At 34.7% G+C, this 26762-nt stretch overlaps 2 protein-coding genes across 2 annotated transcripts in view; both read right to left on the bottom strand.

The window, feature by feature from the left end:
- spg (dedicator of cytokinesis spg) overlaps window positions 1-26762 on the bottom strand; it is a 916969-nt gene that overhangs the window by 207990 nt on the left and 682217 nt on the right. Inside the window, exons 34-36 of the mRNA XM_090372306.1 lie at window positions 20673-20733; window positions 9845-10087; window positions 1779-1868 (exon numbers count right to left, since the gene is read on the bottom strand). Coding sequence (XP_090228432.1) covers window positions 1779-1868; window positions 9845-10087; window positions 20673-20733 — 394 coding nt within the window. The remainder of the gene's footprint in view (window positions 1-1778; window positions 1869-9844; window positions 10088-20672; window positions 20734-26762) is intronic.
- On the bottom strand, window positions 14661-18622 carry LOC150086869 (uncharacterized). The gene is made up of 3 exons (XM_090371266.1): window positions 18600-18622; window positions 15261-15375; window positions 14661-14786 (listed from the first exon to the last, which is right to left on the bottom strand). Exons 1-3 carry the CDS (start codon window positions 18620-18622, stop codon window positions 14661-14663), a joined length of 264 nt encoding a protein of 87 aa, XP_090227392.1.

The raw sequence follows: 26762 nt of genomic DNA, 5'->3' as shown, positions 1-26762 counted from the left end.
CAGATGCCACCTGACAACTGATGAGAAAAGAATATCCAATAAGCTGTGAAACAGATGTCTAATCAATATCTCATATTTTTAATCCAGTGGTGGTGGGTCAACTAAGAAGTGACTCTCAAAAATAATGTTCCAGCATTAACAGTTTTGTCAATGACTACAAATTAGAAATTTCTTCTGCCTATCTAAATTATAATCAAACTTTTACTGTAATAATTTTTGAGGGATTTTCATACAGTTTTTATATAGAAATTGCATATAAAAACCTGTCAGGTGACCTGCTATCATCTTGACAACTATTTGGCTTTTGGTTTGAAGAGTGGCATATTACTGGACAAGCATCAATGCTATGTTTGTTTACAGTTTCAGGCTACTTGTTTATTTTCTTCCACTAATTCAATGAGTATCTACAGTCTTAACCCAGTTGCTTTTTAAAGAGTTATGGTTTTTGATGCAAAACCCTACTCTTTCACTCAAGATGGCTGCTACACTGCTGGAAGCAAGGTTCAAATTCACACACTGTGAAGCATGCCTTTTGAAATAAACATGAAAATGAATAAAATGGAAGGAACTAAAAGTATTGAATACATAGTATGTTTATTTTTAATTTTTAATAATATTTATATGTACGTAAGAAGCAGGGTTTGTGCACGTTTGAAATTTCATGCACTTATTGGTCTTTTAAACTGGAAAACTGAAGAGAATAAGCAGTTTAAAAGTTAAATTTTTTTTATTAAAACTTGAAGTATTGTACTCCATTAAGAAAAGATTAAATATTGGCACTGTTCAAGCAGGATTAAAAAAAAAAACAAAACATTTTCCAGAAATTAAAAATCAAGTTGGGCACCTTATCAGGTGACCCATGAATGTTTATGCTACACTTCTGAGTGCTACCGCTGTTTTAAATATAGTATACAGTGAATTTGTGTTTTCAAGTACCCATTTATGAATTAATGTATATGATCTTATTATGATTTAAAAAAGATATTAGCAACTTAACCAGAAACACGAATAATGGCATTTGTCTCAAAGTTGAAAATGAGACCAATCCTTGGTCTTTAGTCATTGAAAATATCAACTTGTGATTGATTGAAATCGAACATAGTATAGCAAACAATTTTTATTTGATTTTAATTAATGCACTGAAATATAACCCCAGATGCAATTTATACAAATTATTTAATGGTTAACTGACATATAGCCCACCTTGTATTATAAAAGCAAAAACTACTAGTACTAATAGAAAAGATATATTATAGTGAATTGAACAGTGAATACTTTAGTTGAAAGTTAAATTATCCATATTATACCACAAAATTTTTTGAAATTTTATGGTATAATATGGATAATTTAACTTTTGAAATATATGATGTGTAATCTAGATTTCTATAGTGACCACTCTTATACCACACGAATATTAAGACAATTTATTTAGCTAACTAAATCCATATACATTAAGGTAACGTTGTGGGAACCTTGCCAGAACTCATCCTCAAACCACACACATAGGCTGTTACCAGCCTCCTGCTTGCCAAATGTCTCAATTCCAACTGAACATCTTATGTGGATTTATTTATTAGCTAAGCAAACTATCTCACTATTCACATGGTATAAGAGTGTCATTGTAGAAATCTAGATTTCATGTAAAAACACCACATAACGTCGTCCAACTATATTATGATGTGTAATTTATTAATATATTAGTAAATATCTTATATAGTAAATATATTAGTAAATAGTATTTATTAATATTAGTATATATATTAGTAAACAAAACTTACCAATATAGAACTAAGTTTGGCATAATCAAATAGTTTCTTTTCATAAAGATCAGCTAATTCCTTGCAGAGGGGTATTCCTTCTTCCCAACACTGAAAATAAATAAATATAAACTATATTGTAAAGAAAGAAGAAAGGAATTTTTACTAACTAAATTCACTGAAAAGCAAAGCAAAAAAAAACAAAAAAACCCTATTACCATAATGAATATATATAAGTAAAAAATAAATAAAAAAAAAAAAATGGCGAAGAAAATGCAAATTCTGGTACACAAAAAATATACTGTCATATGTAAGTAGCGATTAAAAGGATAAGGCAAAATTGTTTTTGGCACTAGATTTTCATTTAATTTCTAAATCTAATCATTATCTACTTGTATAACATTTAAATCAGAAACAGAGGCCTACATATTTTGAATTTTCTTGAAATTTTGATGGTTAATTCAATAATGACACTGAGGTTGAATGTTACATGAAAATTCTTTTTTTTTTTGTGTATACTGTAGATTCACATGTATACCATATATCTGCTTTCTGCTGTTTTTCATTTACACATCCACATATGTAACTGTAATAAGTTATTCCAGCTGTGCAGTATTACATCCAAATAATATACACATTTTTCATTTAGTTTTCAGGCATACTCATAAATGAAAAAAGTAACTACTTTCTTCAGAATGTCTGTTCTTGATTCCAATTGATGGATTTTCATGAAATTTTATAATGGAGCTTTTAGAAAGACTTCTTGAGCCATCCAAAAATTCATTGAAATTGTTCAAATCTGGATATATTTATCTCAATATTTACCTCTGGTTATCTACACAGTGGTTCCAAACAGGGGCCATGCTGTATTTTCTGAGGGCCCACAGGTAAAAGTCATAAAATTGGTGGCCATGGAAACTGTTAAGTGGGTTATGAAAAGTTCAATTCTAAAATAAAATTATTACTAATATAAAAAAGAAATTAGTCAGATTTCCGAGGATCTCACTAAAATATGGGACAATATATTATTGTCCCATACTGTAATTTTTTTTCCCCGTTATCTATTTTCCCCCCGTTTTTGTTATCTATTTGCTTAAAATTAGCAGTGGAGTTATTATTGATATGATAGAGTAGACAGAATTGTTTTTTCTTACTTGGCCCCAAAATTGTTAAAAAAATGGGAGTCAAAGTAAGAGGAGGAAATTGGCAACCATTATCAGTGTTAATTGTATCAATATGATGCATTGATGAATTTGAGGTGTTGGACAAAACATCAAAGGCAGATATTATTATTATTATTAGCCATATGGTGCAAGGAAGCCTGAGGCTTACGCTGCACCAGCCAAAAAAAAAAAAATTCTGAACCACCCTGAGAGAGAGAGAGAGAGAGAGAGAGAAGTAGAAGGGAATCACCAAGAAAGAGAAGAATGATGTTTGTTGGGATATCACGTGAAGTCACAAAGATATAAAGAATGCAGAATTGGAATTTGGGGAGTACAATGTGTACAGAAAGGATAAATAGGATAGGAAGGGAGGAGGGGTTATGCTATTAGTTAAGAAACACAAAATCTAAGAAAGTGCAGCCAGTTGACGTGGGTGGACAGTGAAGTGTTGAGTCAGTTTGGTGTGATATAAGCACTGGGAAAGCAAAATTGAGATATTGACTGGAACTTGTGGGTTGGTCACTCACACACTAGCAAGGCTTTTATGGATTTTTTTTGGATGATCGAGAGGCAATCAGAGGGAGTAATATGCTTGATCAGATTATCAGTAGTGATTCTTCATGAATTAAGAATCTGCAGATAAAGGAACTATTAGGTGGCATTGATCACAGTGTGCTGATGTGGGATTTAATCAAAGAGGTAACTGACTAACGGCAGTTACCTCTTTGATTAAATAATTTTTGCTTTCATAAAGGTGACTACGGTGGTCTGATGATGTTACCAACAACAAATTCTAAATGGGAAGCATTCAAAAATTAATCTTGGAAGCTACTAGGCTTTTCATAGCAACTAAGAAATATTGTTCAAGATTTAGGCCTAAATGGATGTTAGATGAACTAATGGGGCCTGTGGCAGAAAAGAAAAATGCATGAATACATATAAATTAATAGGTGACACAGAAGCCTATGGTGGATATAAGCTGGTCTGTAATCAAGTCATAAAGGAGGATAGGTAGGCAAAAGAAGATTACGAGAAATCTTCAGCAAAGGATGCAAAGAAAAACAGCAAAGAGTTTTTTACTTATGTAAACTCTAGAAGGAAGGGGATGAATCAGATTGGTCCACTTGATATTGATGGTTCAACTGTTGATGATCCTGCTCAGGTAGCTAATAAACTGAATGAGTATTTTCATTAACATTTACTCATGGAGGGGAATGTCAGAGGTGTATTAAACTCTGGCAGTGAGCTAAATGATTTTGTAATGACTAAGAGCAAAGTGGAGAAGAAACTGTCGAAAATAAACAATTTCTTACGTTTATTTTCGACAGTTTCTTCTCCACTTTGCTCTTGGGTGGATAGGATCTATCCAGTTATATTAAAGGAGGTAGCAAAGGAAGTAAACAAACCCTTAGCCATAATTATGAGAGTTTCCTTGGATTCAGGGGAGGTACCCATGGACTGGAGATAGTCAAATGTGACCCCAATTCACAAAGGAAGATCAAAGGGTGACAAGTAATTACAGACCTGTTAGTTTACCTTCTATTCCAGGAAAAAAAAATGGAGTCACTGGTTAAGGAACCACTGCAGGATCATTTAGACAAGCCTGCAGTTATAACACAGCATGGATTTGTTAAGGGGAAGTCTTGTCTGACAAATTTCACTGGATACCATAATGTGGTCATAAAGGAAATGGATGCAGAAATAATTTTGATATCATATACTTGGATTTTAAGAAAGCTTTTTATACTGTTGCACATGGAAAACTACTGTATAAATTGGAGCAGTATGGCATTAAGGACAAGTTGTTGCTATGGAAAAGGAATCGTTGAGTGGGAGAAGACAAAGAGTGGTAATCAATGGACACTGCTCTCCGTGGACTGTTATTAGTGGAGCCCCCCCCAGGGTTCGGTATTGGGCCCAGTGTTGTTTTCTGTATTTATCAATGACATTGATGAAGGTATATCAGGGTCAAACTCAATGTCTGAGTTTGCAGATGATACGAAGAATGGCAGTGTTAACAATGACAGTATGCTACTGCAACAGGAACTAGAAAAGTTAAGGAGATGGGCTGAGAGGTGGCAACTGAACTTTGACATTGACAAATGAAGATACTGCATATGAGTAGCAGTAACCCCGTAGTAACATACCAACTGCGTGGTACTACACTCAGGCTAGTAGAGAACGAAAAGGACCTGGGGGTAATTGTGCAGTCAGATATGAAGTTTTCGAGCAATGCAGATGGTCTGCAAGAGTAGCTCATGGTGTCTTGTCAATGGTATACAGGAATGTTTCTAGCAGGGATAAGGAGGGAATTATCTCCTTGTATAAGGCAATGGTCAGGCCACACCTTCAGTTCTGTATACAGGTCTTGAGGCCTCATTTTAGGAAGGATAGGAAAGTAGAGTTGCTGGAACAGGTACAGAAAAAGGCAACAAGGTTAGTGAATGGAACATGCTCTTATGAAGAAAGGCTTCAAGTTTTGCAAATTACAGCGTCTGGAGAATAGACACCTGCAAGGTGATCTGATTGAGGTGTATAAAGCCTTGAATGGTTTGAGCAAGCTCAATGCTGATGGGATTCTTCCTCTTACCCAGATTAATTGCTTGAGGGGTCATAAATTCAAACAGAGGAAAGTCAATTGTAGAAGAGATGGTCAGAAATTTGCCTTTATTCAGCAGGTGGTTGAGTGCTGGAAAAAACTTCCATGTGTCATTGTAGAAGTTGACAGCTTAAATAAATTCAAGGCAAAACTAGTCAAACATCTGAAGCAAATGGATGGGTGAAATGGGAAGGTTTTTTTTTTTTTTTTTTTTTGACTGATGCTGTATAAGCTTGTTTTCTTGCATCATATGCCTCTACTAACGTTAATGGTAATGTTTCATATTCCTTTTTTCAGTTCAGTAGAAGTGTAATTACTCTCAGAAGTGGTAGTAATTATCTCACTAAAGCTGTAAACTAAGTTAATAACATTACAAATGAAATATAGCATACAGAGTGTCTATTACGTCTTTGTGCACTTGAAACTTGAATGATTAGTTATAGGAGATAAAAACAATGTAAAAATGCATTGGAAAGGTAATTAATTCTAGATTATAGAGTATGTAATGATAAAATTATTAATATTCAACATAACCTCCATCAATTACTCATACAAAGCGTAGCATGTTTTCTTTCTTTTTTTCTAATTTATTGTGTTAAGGTAATTACAGCCAACCAATAAATGAAGTGGTGTTAATGTGCTGTGGTTCAGTGCTGGGCTATGTTATCTGTGTTCTGTGACTGACTCTTTGCTCAGATGATCACAGCACTTCATCATTATCATTACTTAATGATAATGATGAAGGCATATCAAACTTACTGCACAGATCAGCAGAACAGACAGAACAGGGAGGACAGAATAATGATCTTAGATAAGAACACACAGAATCTAAGGCAGTGTACTCATTTGAGATGGGTGGCCAATGTAATGCTGAGTCAGTTTGGTGTGACATGACATAAGCACTGGAAAAACAAAAATGAGAATAGGAGTATGTTATAGGACAAATGATTGTGATGATTAATGAAGAGCTATACAAACAAATTAAGTGAGCCAGCCAGCAAACCAAAGCCTCACAGGTAGCATAATTGGTAATATTGTTGTCCTCCCCACACTGAGAGAAAAAAACCTGGGTTTAAATCCTGTTGATGACATGAGGGATTTTTGTGGACCTTTTTAACAACATGGCTGAGATAGTTGGTCTCAGGCAACAGTGGCATTGTTGTTTTCTCCTGGAAGCTTGGGTTTTTCACCCAGCAAATAGACAAATCAACCACAGAACACATGCAATTTACAGACATAATATGTATGGTGCAATATCACCTAAGTTGCGGATGTGCCTAAAACCCTACAACAATAACCAGCATATCAAAATGGCCTGTAATGGGGAATTACTTTCTAGATATTAGCTGGAACTTGTGAGCTGGCCGCCCGCACAGTAATAGAACTGTTCTGTATCTACAGGATAACCATATTTTCCACAATAATATGGTACAGCGGCAAAAAATAAAAAGTTCTTGATCTGATTATTAGTAGGGAGGACTGTTCATATAAAGGAAAAACTAAATGCAGTGATCACTGATGTGAGATTTAAAGATATAACTGCAGTCAACAGTAAAGGGAAGGTATTTTGCTTTCATATAAGTGAATACAATGGTTTTAGACAGTGTTTAAATATTTTTTATATTTAACTGATAAGACTAGGGGCAGAGAAGAAAAATAATACATGGGATTATTATAAATCATCAAGAGACAAAGAAACCTGCAGTAAGTATGAAATTGGTCTACAACAATGGCACTAGAGTTATGCAAGCTAAGGCAGAATATGAGATCTCTGGTTAAGAATGTAAAGAAAACTAGCAAAGAATCCTTTGCTTGTGTTAATATCAAAAGGAAAGGGATTAATTACATTGGTCCACTAGATATGAACAGCATAGCTATTGATGATCCTGTTCAGGGTGCTGACAAAGTGAATAAATATTTTGCATCTAGATTCACATGTGAAGAAGTTTTTAGGAAAAGGATGGGAAATACCAGAAGTACCAAGTTATAACTGGAAGCTATATGATTTTGTGATAATTGTGAAAAAAGTATAAGGGAAATTGTTGAAGCTAAATATAAATAAGGCAACTGGAACTGATGGGATCTATACAATTATATGAAAGGAAGCAATAAAAGAGGTAAGTAAACCTTTGGACAGAGCATTCTTGAACCCGGGGAAGGGCCCAAGATGTTGGAGATGTGCAAATATCTCTCTTATTCAAAAAGGGGATCAAAGGGTGAAGTGAGTAATTACAGAACTGTAAGCTTGACAAATGTTACAGGGAAAATAATGGATTCTGTGGTTAAAAAAGTAATGCAGCATATCTTGACAGGAATGCAATCATAAGGCAAACACATATCATGGATTTGGAAAGAGGAGATCTTGACTGACCAATCTATATAACAGCTACTATGAACAGTAACAAAGGAACTAGAGACAAACATAATTTTTTGATAACATATACTTAGATTTCAGTAAAGCTTATGATACTGTTCCACATTAAAGGCTGTTATATAAAGCAGTGTGGCATTAGGGACAATTTACTGCCACAGACAAAGTGAAGTTTAAGGGACAAAAGATGGAGAGCTGTTATTAAGGCTCAGTGCTGGGTCCCCTGACTGTTTTTAATATTAATTAATGATAATGATGAAGGCATATCAAAATTACTGTTCAGGTTTGCAGATGATACAAAAGGGTTGGCAGGGTTGTTAATAACAGGAATCAAGGTGTACTACTGTAACAAGACCTAGAAAAATTAGGAGGATGGACTCAGAAGGGAAAATTGAAGTTTAATTTTAATAAATGCAAGGTACTGCATATGGGAAACAATAATCCCATAATAACATACAATTGGTATGTTATTCTTGGATTGGTACCACACTCAAGGTGGTGGAGAATGAAAAAGACCTAGGTTAATTGAATAGTCCAATATGACTATGACTTTCTGAGCAGTGCAGACAGTCTACAAGAGTAGCTCATGGTGTCTTGTCAATGATATACAGGAATTTTTCTAGCAGGGATAAGGAGGTGATTATCCCCTTGTATAAGGCAATGGTCAGGCCACACCTTGAGTACTGTATACAGGTCTGGAGGCTTCATTTTAAGAAGGATTATAGCTGCTGGAACAAGTACAGAGAAGGGCAACAAGATTAGTGAATGGAACAAAGGGTTGCTCTTACAAAGAAAGGCTTAAGTTTTGCAGATTACAGTGTCTGGAGACTAGGCACCTGCAAGGTGATCCAGGCTGAGATTTAAGGCTGAGCTGGACAGGTATTTGGAACGAACGGAGGGGTGAAATGGGAGCAGTTTTTTTTTTTTTGGCTGATGCTGCATAACCTTGCTTTCTTGCACTGTATGCCTCTACTAATGCTAATGAAGTTCTCGGAACGGTTGAGGTAGGCTGCCAGGATGTTTGTTTGTTTGTTATTTGGTTTTTAGGAGCATTAGCAACTAAGGCCATATTGCTCCGGGATATGCGGTGGTCATTCACTGACCTTTCCGCATCCTCCGTATTTGGTGGTGATGGGCTCGAACCCTGGTCTAATCAAGAAGCGTGTGCTACGCACTGCTGCTCCTTCCCACCTGGCTATGGAAGGCTGCCAGGACAGCTCATAGGTTTCTGTTAATGATATATACATGTATTTTGCCAGCAGGGAGAAGGTGGCTACCATATCATATAATGGAATGTATAGGCTGCATATTGAATACTGCATACAGGTCTGGAAGCCTCACTTTAAGAAATGATGTGGATCTTTTTGAATAACCCCCAGAGGCTCATGTCTGGTGAGTATGAGCTTGGCACACCCAGGGTCCTGAGCTGGATATCATCATTCTTCTCTTTCTAGGTGATTCCTATCTACTTCTGACTCTCTCTCTCTCAGGGTAACTCAGAAATTTTTTTTTTTGGCTGGTGCAGCATAAAAGAGTCAGGCTTCCTTGCTCTATGTGGCTAGTAGAATAATAATAATAATAAGTGCAGGGAGGAGCAACAAGATTAGCTGGTGACATAAAAGGGTGTTCTTACCAAGAAAGACTTTAGTTCTGCAAATTACATTGCTTGAAAATGAGCATCAGAGGGTAATGGAATGTTTAAGCCTTCAAATGGATTGAGTAAACTAAATGCTGATGGTATCCTTACTCTTTCTTGGACAACACACACACATGGAAGATCAATTTAAATTGAAAAAGGACAGTTGCAGGACAGCTATGTGAAAATTTGTTTCGAGACGTTCAGCAAGATTTCCTTAGTCTTATTTTTAAACACATATAGAGTAACTGAGAAGTAAAATATTAGGTAAATATGAAGTAAATATATATAAATAAGAATTAAAATATTAAAACATACCTTGCCTTTGTCAAAATATTCAACTATTCTATGATATAAAACCTCTCGTCTCTGCCACTCTGGTTGTTGGTTATAACGGTGATCAGCAACTAAGGTGCGGTTTGACCAGTTCAGCAAATCAGCATGAAGCCTGAGAGTGAAGGCAGCTTCAGTGTAATTTTCTGCAGGTAGATGGAGCTCACAAAGTTTGTAAATGTAACGAATATACATCTCCTTTCTGTTGATTTCATTCTTGTAAAAGTTCTATATGCAATAAACATCAAAAAAATGCACACCCTTAAATGATGTTTACATTCTTCAAAGGTAATCATTTGCAGAGATATTATTTGTGTAAATAACATCAATAACTTCCTCTTTTTGTTAATAAAAATGCCTATAATGGTAACATCACCGGGTATATTTTGATGCAGATAGAAATACCAATAAGAAACATTTCACTGTATAAGATGTAATTTAAATATTTAATTGATAAAATTACACAATACTATATTATACTATATGGCACAACACTGAGCATCATCAGCAGTAATATCATACACAAAATAAAATGATTTATTCATATTATGAAATGTCTTACAATGCAAAACATTGATTGTTATCATAGCAGTGAAATAACCAAATGGAAGTGAGCACTGATGATAATTTAAATTAAAAACTAATGAATAAATAGAAGGTTGTCACTAGTGAAAGTTTTTTTCTTTCACCCTATGATCTTCTTCCACTGTTCCATCCAATCTTGGTGATGATTACACCCACCAGCTCCGGTTATGCTGCAGCAGGGTATCATGGTAATTTACATGTATTAACAAACAAATATGCATGCTTTTCAGACTGAAAAGAAAAAAACTTATAAAAATTACAGTGGAGTTCTGTTCCCTCCATCTTGCACCAACAAACTACAGCTGAAGGGGTTATTTAAGAATTATTTCAGTCTGACAGGATTTTAACCTAGAATGATCTACACAAGTGTTGAAATCACTATACTATCATGGAGATGTGATGATGGTGACCATGAATGACAAACAATATCAGAATTGTTGGTATCACATAAACCATGTGGATGAATAGAGTAGTGCAATCATCTTGAGTAAAGTATGTGAACAAGATTAGTCACATGCATATTAGTCAATATGTGAACAGTATTAGTCACATGCGTATTAGTCAATATGTGAACAGTATTAGTCATATATTGCAAGGAAGCCACATGCTTCTGCTGCACCAGTCAAAAAAATAAAATAAATAAATAATACACTGAATGGACAGAAATCATGGGATACCTACCTACCAACCTACCTAGTAATTGGCAGGCCCACCTTTTGCTCGGATAAGGGCAGTCACATAGCGGGGCATTGAGTCCACTAGTTCACAAAAGGGTTCCAGAGGTATTTCCATCCATCCATCCATGCTTGCAGTAACACTGTCCATAATTCCATCGCATTCCTGGGGGAAGGATCTAAAGCTTGAACGGACCTTTCCACACCATCCCAAAGATGCTCCACAGGATTCATGTCCGATGAATAGGGAGGCCATTCCATGGTGGTAAAATCTGCAGAATGCTCTTCAAATCATGTTCTAGTCACCATGACTCTGTGGGGAGGTGCATTGTCCTGCTGTGGGTGCATGACGACCATGAAGAGATGCAGATGGTCTTCAGGGATAGACACATAACCCGGACCATTCAGAGATGTATACCAGAGGTCCAAATGTTTGCCAGTTGAACATGCCCCAGACCATTACTGACCATCCACCTACCTGAACAGTTCCTTGTTGACATGACGGGTGCATAGCTTCGTGTGGTTTCCACAAGATATGCACCCTCCCACCAGCTCAAAATAACTGGAAATGAGACTCATCAGATCAGGAAACCTGTCTCCAATCATCCAAGGTCCAGTGCTGATGTTCTTTCGCCCTGTTCAGGTGTAGAGTTCTGTGTCATTCTGTTAGCAATGGAACTCTGTTGGGTCAGCAGCTCCCATTAACCTACTGTGACTAATGATTGCCTGATGGTCTTGGTGGAGACTTTTATGGCACCTCCCTCGTTGAAGTTGGCGGTGATTTGTGCCACTCTAGCTCTCCAGTGGGCGAAACAATGCAAGACAGACGCTGATGGCCATGTTCATCCACCACCTTTCTCCACCCACAGTGCTGTCCACTTATTCTGGAAATAGCATATTCCCAATACATCGTCGATACTGTCGAATGGGGATAGTGCAACTTTCAAAGTCAGTTAACCCACAATGCTTATCTATATACCTGCCAAGCAGAGGGTTCATCCACTAGCGAGGGGGGGGAGAGCATCGTGTTATCCAGGAATCAGATATCCCACGAATTCTGTCCTTTCAGTGTATATTAGTATTAGTATCAGCAAAAGATGCAAGAAACCAACTTTATACAGCATTAGCAAAAAAAAAAAAAAAAAAGAAAGGAGAAAACCCCCCTTCCATTCCACCCCTCCAACAGTTTGTCTACTCTTATCTTGAATTTATTCATGCTATCCATTTCCACAACATCAGACAGAAGTTTGTTCTAACAATCAACCACCTATTGGCTAAAGGTAAACTTCTGCACATCAATTCTGAAACCATCCTTCCTCATTTTGAATTTATGGACATTCATGTGCATAGTCTGAAGAAGAGAAAGAATCTCATTAGCATTGAGTTTGCTCAATCCATTAAGCCTTAAACACCTCAATAAGATCACCTTGCAGGTGCTTTGTGTCAAGATGCTGCAATTTGCAGAACTGAAGCCTTTTTTGGTAAGGGTATCAATTTGCTCCAGCAGCTCTACATCCTTCCTAAAATGAGTAGTAGCAGCAAATTTCTGTCCTTTCAGTGTATATTAGTATTAGTAACAGCAAAAGATGCAAGAAACCAACCTTATACAGCATTAGCAAAAAAAAAAAAAAGGAGAAAACCCCTGAACATTGTCTTATACAATGGGATAATCACCTTATCTCTGCTAGTAAAATTCCTGTATATCATAGATAAAATTCAATGTGTTGTACTGGTAGCCTGTCTGCACTACTCAACGAACTTCATATTACCTGCACAATTATCCCCAGGTCTTTTTCATTATCCACTACCCTAAGTGTAGTACCACACAGTTGGTACATTAATCTGGGATTACTGCTACTCATATGCAGTGTTTTGCATTTGTAAATTTAAACCTCAACTGCTGTGTCTCAGTACAACTGCCTAATTTTTCTGTAATTACTGATGTCACTCTTTGACCCCTTTGTGAATTGCGGATTAACAGATCTACGTTCCTTAGGATGATGAAAGTTGGGTGTTCGCCTATGACCCCGAGGCCAAGGTGGAATCATTTGAATAGCACACAAAAATGTTCCCATGCTCCCAGAAGTCTCGTGCACCACAAATTTGTGACTAGGAGGAGAAGCATTACTGTTGCTTTACATTGAGGTTTAGGCACATTTGAGTGACAATATGAGGCAAAGATGACCTCAAAAATGGAAGGATGGCTGGATTCTGCACCATGACAATGTGCAGAGTATCTGTATTGTGTTGCAAACTTTTCCTAAGCCAGTGCTAAAAATTTCCCAAATCTGATGAAAAATTTCCAGGTTATTTTTTATTTGTTATAAAGGCTATTTTGTGTAGTATTTTAATTGGTTTAATTGTTTTAATTTTTTTATTTTGATATATAAATAGTGATTAGGTCAAAGTATATGACAAAATTTTGATTACATGATGCTCCTTATAATAATAATAAAAAGAAAAAAATTAAAGCTAATCTTTTCATCCAAAAATTTTTTTTGGATGAAAAAATTACATTTTTTATATATCCAAATATCTGTAATTACTTCGTGAAATTATTTCATAAAATGAAGGAAAAATATAATCAAAACAAATTAAAACATTTAATTTGTTTTAATCCTGCAAGATAAAACTAGTACAGTAAAAACCTCAGTATACATTTCTGATAAATATGATAATTAACTGAACTCATTATATATAAAACATTTTTTATTTCATATAGTATGAATAGAATAGTTAATAATACAGGACTATTATGGTGAGTTTTATTCATCTGATGAGTTAGTATTAGTAATAATGGAAGGAAGCCTAAGGCTTATGCTGCATCAGCCAAAAAATAAGTAAAAGGAGCAAAATAATAATAATAAAAAAATAAAATAAATAATAAAAGAAAAGGAAATAGACAACGTATACATTTCCCTCCACCCATAGGTAACTATTCAGCTGACCTTTGAATTTCCCCAAACTGTCAGCCTCAACCACCCACGTAGGTAACTTATAACTCACTGGTTAAAATAAAACTTCCTGCAATCCAGTCTAAACATCTCTCCCGTACCTTGAATTTATTACCCCTAGTTTTAGAATCATTTATAACTGTGAAAGTTTTGTCCTCGTTCATTTTACTTTTGCCTCTCAGAGCCTCAATCAAGGGTTACAAATACTTGATTCCTCACTAAGACAGTAGTGTAGCTACCCTTTTTTGGGCCCAGAGGCAAAGAACATGTTCAGGGCCCCTAACTTAATTAATGAAAATTGCAAAAAGAGGAGACAGACAAAGATGCTGGGCCCCTAAAGGGCCCTGGTCCAGAGGCAATTGCCATGTAGGCAGGCAAGGCAATTGCCATGGTCCAGAGGCAATTGCCTTGCCTGCCTACATGGTAGCTACACCACTGACTAAGACATTCATAACCATCATTATTTTTTTTTTCTCCCAGTTTTTCTGGCATATTCATACATACATTATTATGTAAACAATGCCTCTTTGTAATTACAAAACCAGAACATTTTTTAAAAATTTTTTGCTTTAAAAGTAGATCTGATAATTACACTAGAATTTTAGTTTTCATACTACTTCTTTTCTTAGTTTTAATGTCTGTAACCACTGAAAAAATTCTCTCACATTCTGTATTTGAATGTAGTAATGCTTCTAGAAAATTTTCCCGAAAAATCTTTCATATTAAAAAGTTCATACCATTTTCATCAATAGACTTATTCTTTAAACATTAAATTTGAGTTAGTTCTAAAGAAAATGGCAAGGCACTGAGTTCACTCTGAGCCAAGTTTACATCTATTTTAAATATTGCACAAAGTTTTGAGATTTCTTTTTTTTTTCTCTTTGTCTTCATCAACATTAAGACAAATTTCACAATCTATAAATCCAACCTTGAGAAAACAAGTGAGCCAAATAGAAGGCTGTGATGCATTTCCTGGCAACAAGTGATGTGATAATGCCGAATCACTTTTTTTACATTCATAGCTACATTAGGATCAATGCAGTTTAAGTACTCTTCACACTCTGGACCAGTATATACTTAATCAATTTTGATAAAATTGGTGGGATGCGACAAATTTATTTTCATTAATTCAACTTTTAGTAAATGTTGTTTTAAGTAATTCGTTGCAATTATTTTGAAAAGTTTCACTGACTCTGGTTTAATAAAATGAATGAGTGGAGATTTGTTTTGAAAGGGAGCATTGAATTTGTTCATGTAATCCAAAACATATTTCAAAAACAGTAGGTAAGTTTGAAATTCATCTCTAAATTTTGTTTATGCTTTTTACCATTAGAATGGTTGTCTAATTAACTTGTACTAGCTTGAATTTCTATATTGCAGCACTTACAAAGAGATAAATAATTGCTACCATCTACTTTTTCAAGCCAACCCAACTTTTGTATATTTACAGTCCAGCAACCACGAATCTTGAAATTTGAAGCCTTTTCTTTAGGAGGTGGTTCACCATGAGCATTCAGTATTTTGTCTGGAGTGATATCCCCTTTTCTTCTTTTCTCTTATGTGATATCTTTGTCTTTGAAATTCCTCTTCCTTTTATCACTTGTCTTGCTGTTATCTTTATTCATTTTTAAATGAATATAAAACAAATGAAATTACTTTTAAACAAAATTTGGTAATTAGAAAAACATATGTATGACTATTTTTGTAAATTAGAAGCAGAATACAAAATATTTACCCAAAGCAAAAGTGAACATTTTAAATATTAGAAGGAAGATTCAGTCACATGGATGCACAAAAATTCCAATCTTCTGATGGACCAGACATTAATCTAAATATTTAATACAGAAGCTGTTTTCTTTTTCTTTACTCTGTCAGAGTGAATGATAGACTTAACCGATCGGGCTGGAAGTGGACTCAAATTGAAGTCTTTTCTTCCTAGGTATGCACAAAGTTCTTAAAATTTAAAAATTCCAAATAGTTTTATTTTATTGAATGGGCCAGTTGTGTAGTACAAATGAGAATAGTTCAACATTCACTTCATAGACGGAGCCACAGCAAGATGTTATCTGTTAAACAAACGGTTGTCTAAGTTGATAAGGCATTTTTTTCCTGATTAACAATTTGCACATTTGTGTCCTTTATTCCGAAAAAAAAAAAAATAATAAATAAATAAATAAAATAATAATAAAATAAATAAATAAAATAATAATAATTCTCTACTAGCACTGCTTACCTTAAAAGAAAGAACTAATTGTTAGGATTCCATTGCATTGCTCGCTTACTATATGTGAGCGAGCAATGCACTATATAGTGTATTGAGTATGAGCTCACGTGCGTAATATACTATATTGCGCATGTGAGCTCATACACTCATTGCCATTCATTAGGTTTAATACGTTTAAAACGTAATTGAAATGAAATTGAATTAGATCCCAATCTAATAGTTCATGACAGGTTGATTCCTTTTGCTTTTGGCCACAACCTTACTGATGTAAATGCCGCTTCGTTGCATGCTATTCTTGCAGCAAAAAATGACGCTTGAAAGAATCAATTTAGAAATTTTATAAATGATGATGAAGAACTTTTTGTGATATTCAACTGAATTCCTGAACAGCCTCAGTTTAAGTGGTTTACCACTTAAAACCACTTAAACTGAGGCTGTCCTGTTAGAGTTGAAGGTAGGAATAGTTGTTATTTTACTGTGGAATATGGCAATTTCAGAAGGATCATCAATAATAAGAGACTTATAGTCAAAGTTATGCATCAGAATTGTTTGGATCTGGAAATAATAACAGAAGCTAAAGAAAAACGAGTAGTATTCTTGCTGTGTGTAGATTCAACTTTGCCATTCTCATTTAAGAGAGGGCAGTTTCCTGTTCGGCTGGCTTTTGTGATGACTATAATAAAAGTCAAGGGCAAAACATTTGATAGAGTTGGAATTTCACTTACTAACCCTGTATTTAGTCATGGCCAATTGTATGTAGCAATGTCTCAGGTCAGATCATTCCAGCATGTTAAGATAAGGTTACCAGAAGGGCACAAGAATACAAAAAATGTTGTTTTCAAAGAAGTATTATAGAGACTGCACCACATTTTAAGAAGTTGGGCTGCAACATGAGTGTCACAGTACATTTTTATACTTCCACATTGACTTTCATCAGAAAATCGAGGAAGTGTAAGTGAAGAACAGAGTGAGGGGTCTCACCAGGACATTAAAGATATGGAGATAAGGTACCAGGGAAAGCGATCAGTTGTTGAAATGAAAGGTCAGTTTTTAGTGGCCTTTTTACTATTGTGCCCTTTTTAGTAGTATTTTTAAGATGTATTTGAAAATTGCAAAATTTTCGCAATGGATACTGCTAGTCTTTTTTTATTGTTAAACTGCAAACAGAAAACAATCTTTAAGTTTTTAAATCACTTGTGAAAATGAAAAAAATTTCATTTTCACACTTGCAAATTGAATTTCATTCAATTTATTCAAATTACAAGTGAGAAATTGAATGAATTGAAACTTCACATTTTCATTTGTGAAAATTTTTGCAAATTTCCTAAATTGTTTACATAAGCTAACATGCTTCAACATTCAATGCTATCAAACATGTGATGATAGCATGCTACCAGGATTGAACAGAAAGATCCCACTAATTTTAAATTCACATTTTTAATGATTACTTCAATGATTGCTAGACTTCTTCATTAACAAAAACCCTTGTGCCTTCTCCATTTAAGCAGATTCCATCTTTATAGAATAAATTCTGACTATCAACTAAGGCCAGCCATGCTAAGAAAAATTTCCTTCCATAAGCCTAGAAGAGTTCCTTACGCCTAGTGTCAATCCACAAGGCTTTCATCGTGAGATCCTTCCTGTTTATTTCTGGGCAGAATAATTGCAGACACAAGGACAGTTTGCTCTATCTCGCAACATATTATTATTAATAATTGTACTGGAAAACAATAATTCTTCTAATTAACATGTCTAATTCTTCGTTAATCTTCTTCAAACTATCATTGTTGTTGTTATTGAGTTTTTAGGAGCATTAGCTAAGGCCATATTGCTCCGGGGATATGCAGTGGTCATTCCGTGACCTTTCTGCATCCTCCGTATTTGGTGGTCATGGGCTCGAACCCCGGTCTAATCAAGAAGCATGTGCTATGCACTGCTGCTCCTGTCCACCTAGCTATGGAGGCACCTCAAACTATCATAACACCAGGTGGTAGATTGTAACTGATTGTTTTCCAACAATCAATTACAATTTGGTGAAAACAAATTTTCACTAATTTTCCAAATTTTTGAAAATTTGAAATACTACAGCCATCCATTTTCAGTTTGAGTTTATGTCCCCTTTTGTGTATTGTCTAGGAAAGAGTTAGAATACCATTGTCATTAAGTTTATTCAATCCATTTAAAGCCTTAACAAAGCAATCAGGTCTCCTCACAAGTGCCTAGCTTCCAAATCATCAGTTCTGCTGCAATATGCAGAATTGAAGCCTTTGAGGTAAGAGTATCTCTTCATGTTCTTGACCAACCTAGCTGCTCTTCTATATACCATTTCCAAGAGATTCAAATCTTTCTTAAAATGAGGCTTTCAGATCTGCATGCAGTACTCAAGATGTGACTTACCCATTGCCTTATACAAAAAGACAAGCATTTCTTTGTCCCTGCTGGAAAAGTTCCTTATGCCATTGACAGAACCCCAATGATATTTTTCAACATGACATTGTATTTCATTACGTACAGAGAAAGAAAAAAAAGTTACTTTCCTTGCTACAATTTAACAAGGTAATTTCTTTACTAAGGCTTATATAATTTTGAATTAGCATAACATTAAACAAGGAGCCTATTTCTGGCTTTAAGAGAAAGCACAAAATCACAGGCTAAGTCACTTGATCACAATTAGCTTGACACCTGGGAGGGCCCAAACCAGCTGATATAGGCCCATACTATCAGACCACTTAGACCAAATATCATAGTCAAGATAACACTCTCTGACAAGAAGTGCTCTCTGAGTAACCTCCACCTAAATATATCCATTAGAACAAAACAATGAAACCAAGGTATGCAGCCCTCTACAGATGGTTGATATATTGGTGTATATTCCTGAGGCCTTTTGGACTTACTTCAAAGATTCTGCAGAGCATGCACGAGGCAAGAACTACCCTCTTTATGTTTTTGAGCACATTTCTGGAGCCTGTGAGATTGTCCAAACATTTCTTTGAATAACATCTGCCACAGTGGATTTTGAAAAGTTCAGATGAGTCACAGTTGCATGCACAGAAGTGCTGCTGATGTGGCATCCAACATTATACATCCAACTTATACATTAGAAGTCTAAATTCTGATCCACAGCCATTACTGGTATCTATCACTGTTTTCTGCATAGGTAGATCCACAGGATTTATACTGATATGTCTGACCGATGTGAATGTGTGAGGGTCTTCTGGCACAGCACACAATATTCCTGGAGAGGTGTTCAAATATTTTTGGTTATATACTGTTTCTTTTGTTTGTTATGTTCATCCCTACATAAACTGATGGGTATTTTTATTTTGAAGTTGTTTGCAATTAACAGTGAATTCTTTACAAAGTTCTAGTAGCCTTTTATTTGTTGCTACATTTAACTTTCAAAGTTCTACTATAATATCTGTGTAGATATAATTGTAATTTCCTACTCTGCTGCTTAAATTTACAGCTAATACTATTCTTTCTTTATCATTAGTTTCTACTGCTCTTTCTAAAATATTATACAGTTCATCTATTTTTGAGTCTTCAAATGGATAAAATGTGGAGACAAATCTCATACCCAGCTTTTGATCTTAAGCTTTGCACCATTGCAGGAAGCATAAAATTTATTGTTAATGCTTCCTGAGAAATAAAATAATCTCCAAAAGTAGTCTAAATGCTATTTCTACACTTTCCATGGATTGCGTTATCTTACTTCCAAAATAAATTGATTTATAATAACAGTTTATCTGCAGATATTCTATTCAACTTCTTGGTTTCTGTGATATCTGCTAATTCCACTTCTTTGCCATTTAAGTTTCCAATATTGGTGGTACTTATCTTGATGGTTGTTCCTGTAGAATATTTAGTACAGTGTATTCTGATCCTTTGACAAGCAGAGCAGAGACCGTGCTGACCTGAGGGATGCTCCAGCCCATAACTCATTTGCATTAATCCACCTTAAAAATTTTCATCTTAGCAAAATTTAGCACGGAAATGTTCAAATTAAGACTAAAACATACTTTTATTATTTATAATTAATAGAATTAATTTATATTAAGCTTATGAAATAGAGTACTTTCAGGCAAAATAACATAGGGAAGTAAAGAAACTAACTGATCAACCTTCTCCAAAATAATCCAAAAATATAATTGTCACCTGAAATTACCTTTCATCTGGTATCAGCCAGGTCCCCAAGTTTTATAAAATGCATATATTATCATAACTTCATGAAATCAAACATATTATAAGTGGCTGAAATGATTTAACATCCTAACTGATATCTAACAAAATAACCAGTCAAATTCAATTTCTTTTTAAAAGTTGTTAATCAATAACTTTATATTTAGCAATTTCTCTTACTCAAAAATTTCACTTACCAGTAAATTAACAGTACAGCTCATTCTTTTATCCTTATTTTCTTCACCGTCCATGACATTCCTAAAAAGAAATCACACTTTAAAAAATTTAATTTTTTGTTGTCTTATTTTCATTTCTTCAGTTCAGCTACAATTAAAGTTTGTCAACTCTGACAAATCGGAGGAAAAATTTATTAACAAAGCATTCTTGTTTGATAGACTTACTATGGAAAAATGCAGATGAGAATTATAGAAAAAAGTAGGAAAAAATCTATAAAGTTATAGATTTTTTGTACTATATAAAGAGCAGGTACTTATACCTTTAATTTCATAATTTTTGAGTGATGCCATGATTCACACAATAGCTATATCATTAAAAGATGAAGATGTATTAAGAAAATGCTATTAGATAAAAATGCCAATTTTCTACAAAATGATGCCAAATCTGGGGTGGGGTAAAAAAAATGGAATTTTTCTAAATAGATGTGGAAGGAAACTATAATTTATTGAACATGAGATTGAGGATATATCATTGCAGTGATAGATTGAGACGATGCATAGATGGCCACACATTGTTCTGTCTTGGCTAATGTCAGAACCCAAAAGACTGGGCAATAAACTGTGCATTTTTATTTATATAAGATTTCTGTCCAGATCTGTTCTTTAAATGTCCAGATCTCTGCAGTGATCTGGACATTTAAAGTGCTGTTTCTTGAACAAATGGAAATTGACAACATATAGTAATGAAATGTTTTTAATGTTTTTGAATAGATGAAGTCTATTCCTCTTGAACAGAAGTGTTAATACCCACAAGTAAGAAATTTGGAAAAAAAGAAAAACTTATATTATTTAGAAGATCCACTTCACTCATTTAAGTCACTGTATGGATTTATGGCAGAATTCATTGTTGGGCTATTCTAAAACAGACTGCTCTAGGAAAAGAAATAACCCAATGGCCTACTGAAAAACATCCTACATAAAGAGCAGGTACTTATACCTTTCATTTCATAATCATTTTTGAGTGTTTATCCATTCAAACACATTGGTATGACAATATTGCATTGCACAAACAGTTTTTATCATATCATACATTTTTGTTTTCAATTTTCCTAGTTTAAAGCAAAATCTGATACTCGTCCATGGCTCCATTGCAAGATCGTGACATGGAATGTTAATGCTTCTAATAAAACTAGTTGTTACTTGCAAACTGTCAGTCTACTGGAAAATCTCTGTACCACCCAGTGGCATAGCAGGTGGCGGGCTGGGCGGTCTGCCCTAGGTGCGAGCCAGAAAGACACATAATCACTTGCAAATATGAGAAGGAAAGTATAAACTTTTTTTGAAAATTTATCTTTCTCCACTTAAATTTACAGTTGCTAGTTGAAATTTTATTTGACACAATTTAATTAATCACAAGGTACTTTGATTTTTGTATTAACCGACTGTGACTAATATTTGTGTTTAAATTTTTATTAGGTTATTAAGGCACATAAAACTGGGGACCAAAACAATATTCAGCCTTTACAAATGCATTTAGTTTAACCACATTTTTTTGCAAAGTTCATCTTACAAGTCATTAAGTCAACACCGCATTTTTGGTGAGCGGATTTATACGAAGTATACAGGTGAGCCTTTGTAATTCCTGGAAACTTATTTTTCATTTTGATTTCTACTTATTTTACATGTTACAGATATTTTGGCTAAGGTAAAGAAAGCCTGCACGAGAAGCATGCAAAAGTTCGATGACATTTACCTGTAAAAGTACTTTGCTGTAAAGGCAAAGTACTTTTTATTGTATTGTTCGCTCGGTAAACAGATGGTGGGTGTTATCGGTCAGGAGTATAAGTTGAATCTCACGGGGAGCTTGAAACCCTCCCGAAATGGTGGGGTGGGGGTAACCTGACCTTTTTTTCTTTAGGATCACTAATTGAATCACGAACAGAGTCATACTGGAAGTTCTGGCGTTGTAAAAAATGTTCATAATGTAGTTTCACCGGTAAACTTTTTCGAAGTTTGTCATGCTTCTCGTGTGGGCTTCCTTCGCCTTTTTTTTTTTTTTTCTTAATAAACAATTTATCCATTAGTCCACCAGTTATTCTAAATAAAAAAGGTCAGGTTACCCCCTCCACTTCGGAAGGTTTTCAATCTCCCATGGGATTCAGTTTCTACTCCCGACCGATAACACCCACTGTATGTTTACTGAGCTAGCAACAATACAAATGCCGTTACAGCAAAGTACTTTTACCAGTAAATTTCATCGAACTTTTGCGTGCTTCTCATTGCAGGCTTTCTTTACCCTTTGCCGATATTTTTTGTTTTTTAATGAACTCCTTTGTATAGGTCCCTACATATAAGTATAAAATGAAGTAAAATCAATCCAGTGGATTTCAACAGAGAAAAGCAAAGAAAGCAACAGAAGAGGTTATTCAAGCACTGTCTGGATCATTGGTGAAGTATGGTACACCTTGAACATCTAGTGCAATAGTTATTCTGCATGAAAACTCAGAAGAGCAAGTACAAGAATCATCATCTCAAGAGGTTCTAAAGAGAAAGTTATTCATACACTAGTGGAGAAGAATCTAATGAAAATACACAAGTAGGAGATGATTCTGAAAAGGAAGAGGAAATAAACATATTTTTAATGTATTTCAACATCACTTTTTGGCCTGTCCTCATACCAGATAACTTGAGAATTTATTTTATTAAGAAACATAGTGAATATTTTCAAAATAAGGACGTAACATTTTGACACTGTTGAAAGAGGAGGAGAAAAAATTAAAGGGAAATATCAACAGCTAACAATGTCCTGGTTTCATAAGACACTGCCAAATGGAGAAAAAAATTTAAGAACACGGATGGTTTATTCACCATCATCAGGAAATGTATTTTCTTTTTGCTGCAAACTATTTTCATTGCAGAATAAAGAAATTGAAACATCCAATTTTTTTCACGTAATTTAAAACTTGCTGCAAATTAAACCCAAAGGTTTTGATGAGAATAGTGAACAGTATCTCTCATGCTTGGAGAAGTGGATAACCTTAAGTGCAAGGGTAACGTTTCAACAAACTATTGACCACATTCATCAGACAGTACTGGATAAAGAAATGGAGAGATTTTACATGGCTTTTAGATGTAATCATATTTCTAGCTCATCAGAATCTTCTTTCTCATGGACATAATGAATCCATATTTTATACAAATAAAGGAAATTTTAGAGAAATGGTAGAGTTACCAGCAAATTATGACCCCGTTTTGATAGAACATATTTTAAAAATTCAACGTTCATCTGATAGGTCTTCGGATACCTATATCTATATATTTATAGCTATATCTCTAGTTATAAATATGAAGACTCTTCATATTTATAGCTAGAGATTCAAAATTAGTTTATTAACATATTAGGAAATTATGTGAGAGAAAAATAGTAGCCGATAATATAAAACAAGCTAAATATTTTGGAATTCTATTTGACAGTACATCAGATGTACCACACACTGACCAATTGTGTGAAGCCATTAGATATGTTCACATTGTAGGTGGCAAGGTTGAAGTGATGGAGTCATTTTTAGGCTTCTTCCCCATTGTTGGAAAGACCACGGCCGAAATCACAAAAGAAATTTTGAATAATTTAGAAAAGGATGGACTGGATATAATATGTGCCATGGTCAAGGCTACGACAATACGACAACTGGGCCAGGATTCAATCTAAAACGGAGGAAATTAATCCCAAAGCATTGTTTATGCCCTGTGCAAACCACTCATTAAATTTATGCAGAGTGCATTCATTTGCAAGCATCATGCGTAATCTTCTTTGGAATATCTTTATTCTTTCTTTTAGTCTCTCCAAACTGCAAGGAAATAATGAAAAATGCACAGGAATAACAGTCAAAAGACTTGCCCAGACAAGGTGGAGTGCGCATTGTGAATCTATAAATATGGTTAAAATGAATTTGGAAAAAATAACTTCAGCTCTACAAACATTGTGTGAACCTCAAGAGAATATAGATACCAGAGGGACTGCTGAAATTTTATCATCATCCATATGTGATTTTTCTAAGTTATCTTTCTTTCTGGCACAAAATTCTACAAGAAATTAACCTTACACAAAAATATTTATAAACAGTTGGAATAAGCCTGGAAAAATGTGTTGTAAAATCACAGACCATAAAATTATTTATCAATGAAGAAAGAAATAAAACTGTAGAAAGGACTCTTCAATTCACAAATACAATTTGTGAGGAAATGGGCATTTCAATAGGAAGAAGAGGAAGAATAAGGATAAAAAACAAATGCCAGGAGAAATTACAAAAGATGCTGGACTATCACTCCAAGAAGAATTAAAAAGAGCGATGGACAAATTTCTTTCAATGTTTGTCATTATTCAACTGAATAATTTGGTTGTTGCGAAGAAAGAAGAAAACGAAATGCATATTTCAAAGCTGAGTGAAATTTTCAATGAATTTTGTCATGAAGAAATTGTATTAGAAATTGGCTGAATAAGATGTCACTTACAAGCTGCAAAAACAACTGTTGAGAAAGCAAAACAGTGGGCAACTTTGCAGTTTGTGGAGTTGATTATAAAGTTGGACTTTTTTGGAATCTCTACCAAATTTATTATTTATTATGTTTAAGGTTCTTTTTAACAGTATGTGCATTTATAGCTTCTTGCGAAAGAAGCTTTTTAATTAAAATTAAAATGAATTAAAAATTACTTCTGCTCATCAATGCATCAGACTAGATTATCAAATCTAGCTATATTACTATTGAAAATGAATATGCCAGTAAAATTAATTTTGATAGGGTTATCGATAAATTTTCTGAAATGAAGACACGAAAACGGAAACTATAAATCTATTCTGTTATTGATTTTCACATTTTGTATCTTTTTCTCTTTTTGTTATTACAGTAGGGTGGCAAAAATCCAAAAGTCAATAATCCGAACGAGCCAGCATTTATTTTTTTTATGCTGGTGCCATAAAATATTACAGTAAGCGCCAGTTATTGTGATCACGTTTGCAAATTGAATTTTGATTATATTAAATGGCAATTGTAATAAGTAAAATTGGAAGAATATTATCCACACGCTATAAAAATTGGCCGAATAAGAAATTGGTTGAATAAGAATGGATGATATAAATGCAGAACTGATCAAGTATGGAGGAAGTTTTTTAAAAGACAGGATACTAAATTTATTTAATAAATGTTGAGAACAATATAAAATACCAGAAGAATGGAAGATAGCAAAAATTATTTCAATATTTAAAAAAGGAAATAGAAATGATACAAAGAATTATAGAGGGATTAGCATACTAAATACAGTATAGCATTAGTAGAGGCAATTGATGCGAGAAAGCAAGCTTATGCAGCATCAGCCAAAAAAAAAAAAAAAAACCCCACTTCCACTTCACCCCTCTGTTCGTTCAAAATACCTGTCCAGCTGAGCCTTAAACTTATTTAGGCTATCAACATCCACTACTAGGAATGGAAGTCTGTTCCACCAACCAACCACCCGCTGGCTAAAGGCAAATTTCCGCACGTCTATCCTACATCTGTCTTTCCTCAATTTGAATTTTTGCCCTCTCAGGTGATTATTCTGAGCTAGAGGAAGAATCCCATCAGCACTGAGCATGCTCAAACCATTCAAGGCTTTATACACCTCTATCAGATCACCTCGCTGGTGCCTAGTCTCCAGACACTGTAATTTGCAAAACTTAAGCCTTTCTTCGTAAGAGCACCCCTTTGTTCCATTCACTAATCTTGCTGCCCTTCTCTGTACTTGTTCCAGCAGCTCTACATCCTTCTTGAAATGAGGCCTCCAGACCTGTATACAGTACTCTAGGTGTGGCCTGACCATTGCCTTATACAAGGGAATAATCACCTCCTTATCCCTGCTGGAAAAATTCCTGTATATCATTGACAATACTCCATGAGCTACTCTTGCAGCCCGTCTGCACTCATATCTGCATGCACAAGCACCCCCAAGTCCCTTTCATTCTCTACCACTGTCAGTGTAGTACCACAGAGTTGATACGTTGCTCTGGGGTTGCTGTTTCCCATGTGTAGTACTTTACATTTGTCAAGGTTAAACTTCATTTGCCACCTCTCAGCCCA

The sequence above is a fragment of the Mastigoproctus giganteus genome, chromosome 4 (assembly GCF_048544385.1).
Source record: "Mastigoproctus giganteus isolate SK-2022 chromosome 4, ASM4854438v1, whole genome shotgun sequence".
NCBI classification, from domain to species: domain Eukaryota; kingdom Metazoa; phylum Arthropoda; class Arachnida; order Uropygi; family Thelyphonidae; genus Mastigoproctus; species Mastigoproctus giganteus.
The sequence above is the reverse complement of the archived record's forward strand: the minus strand, read 5'-3'. Positions and strand labels throughout refer to the sequence as shown.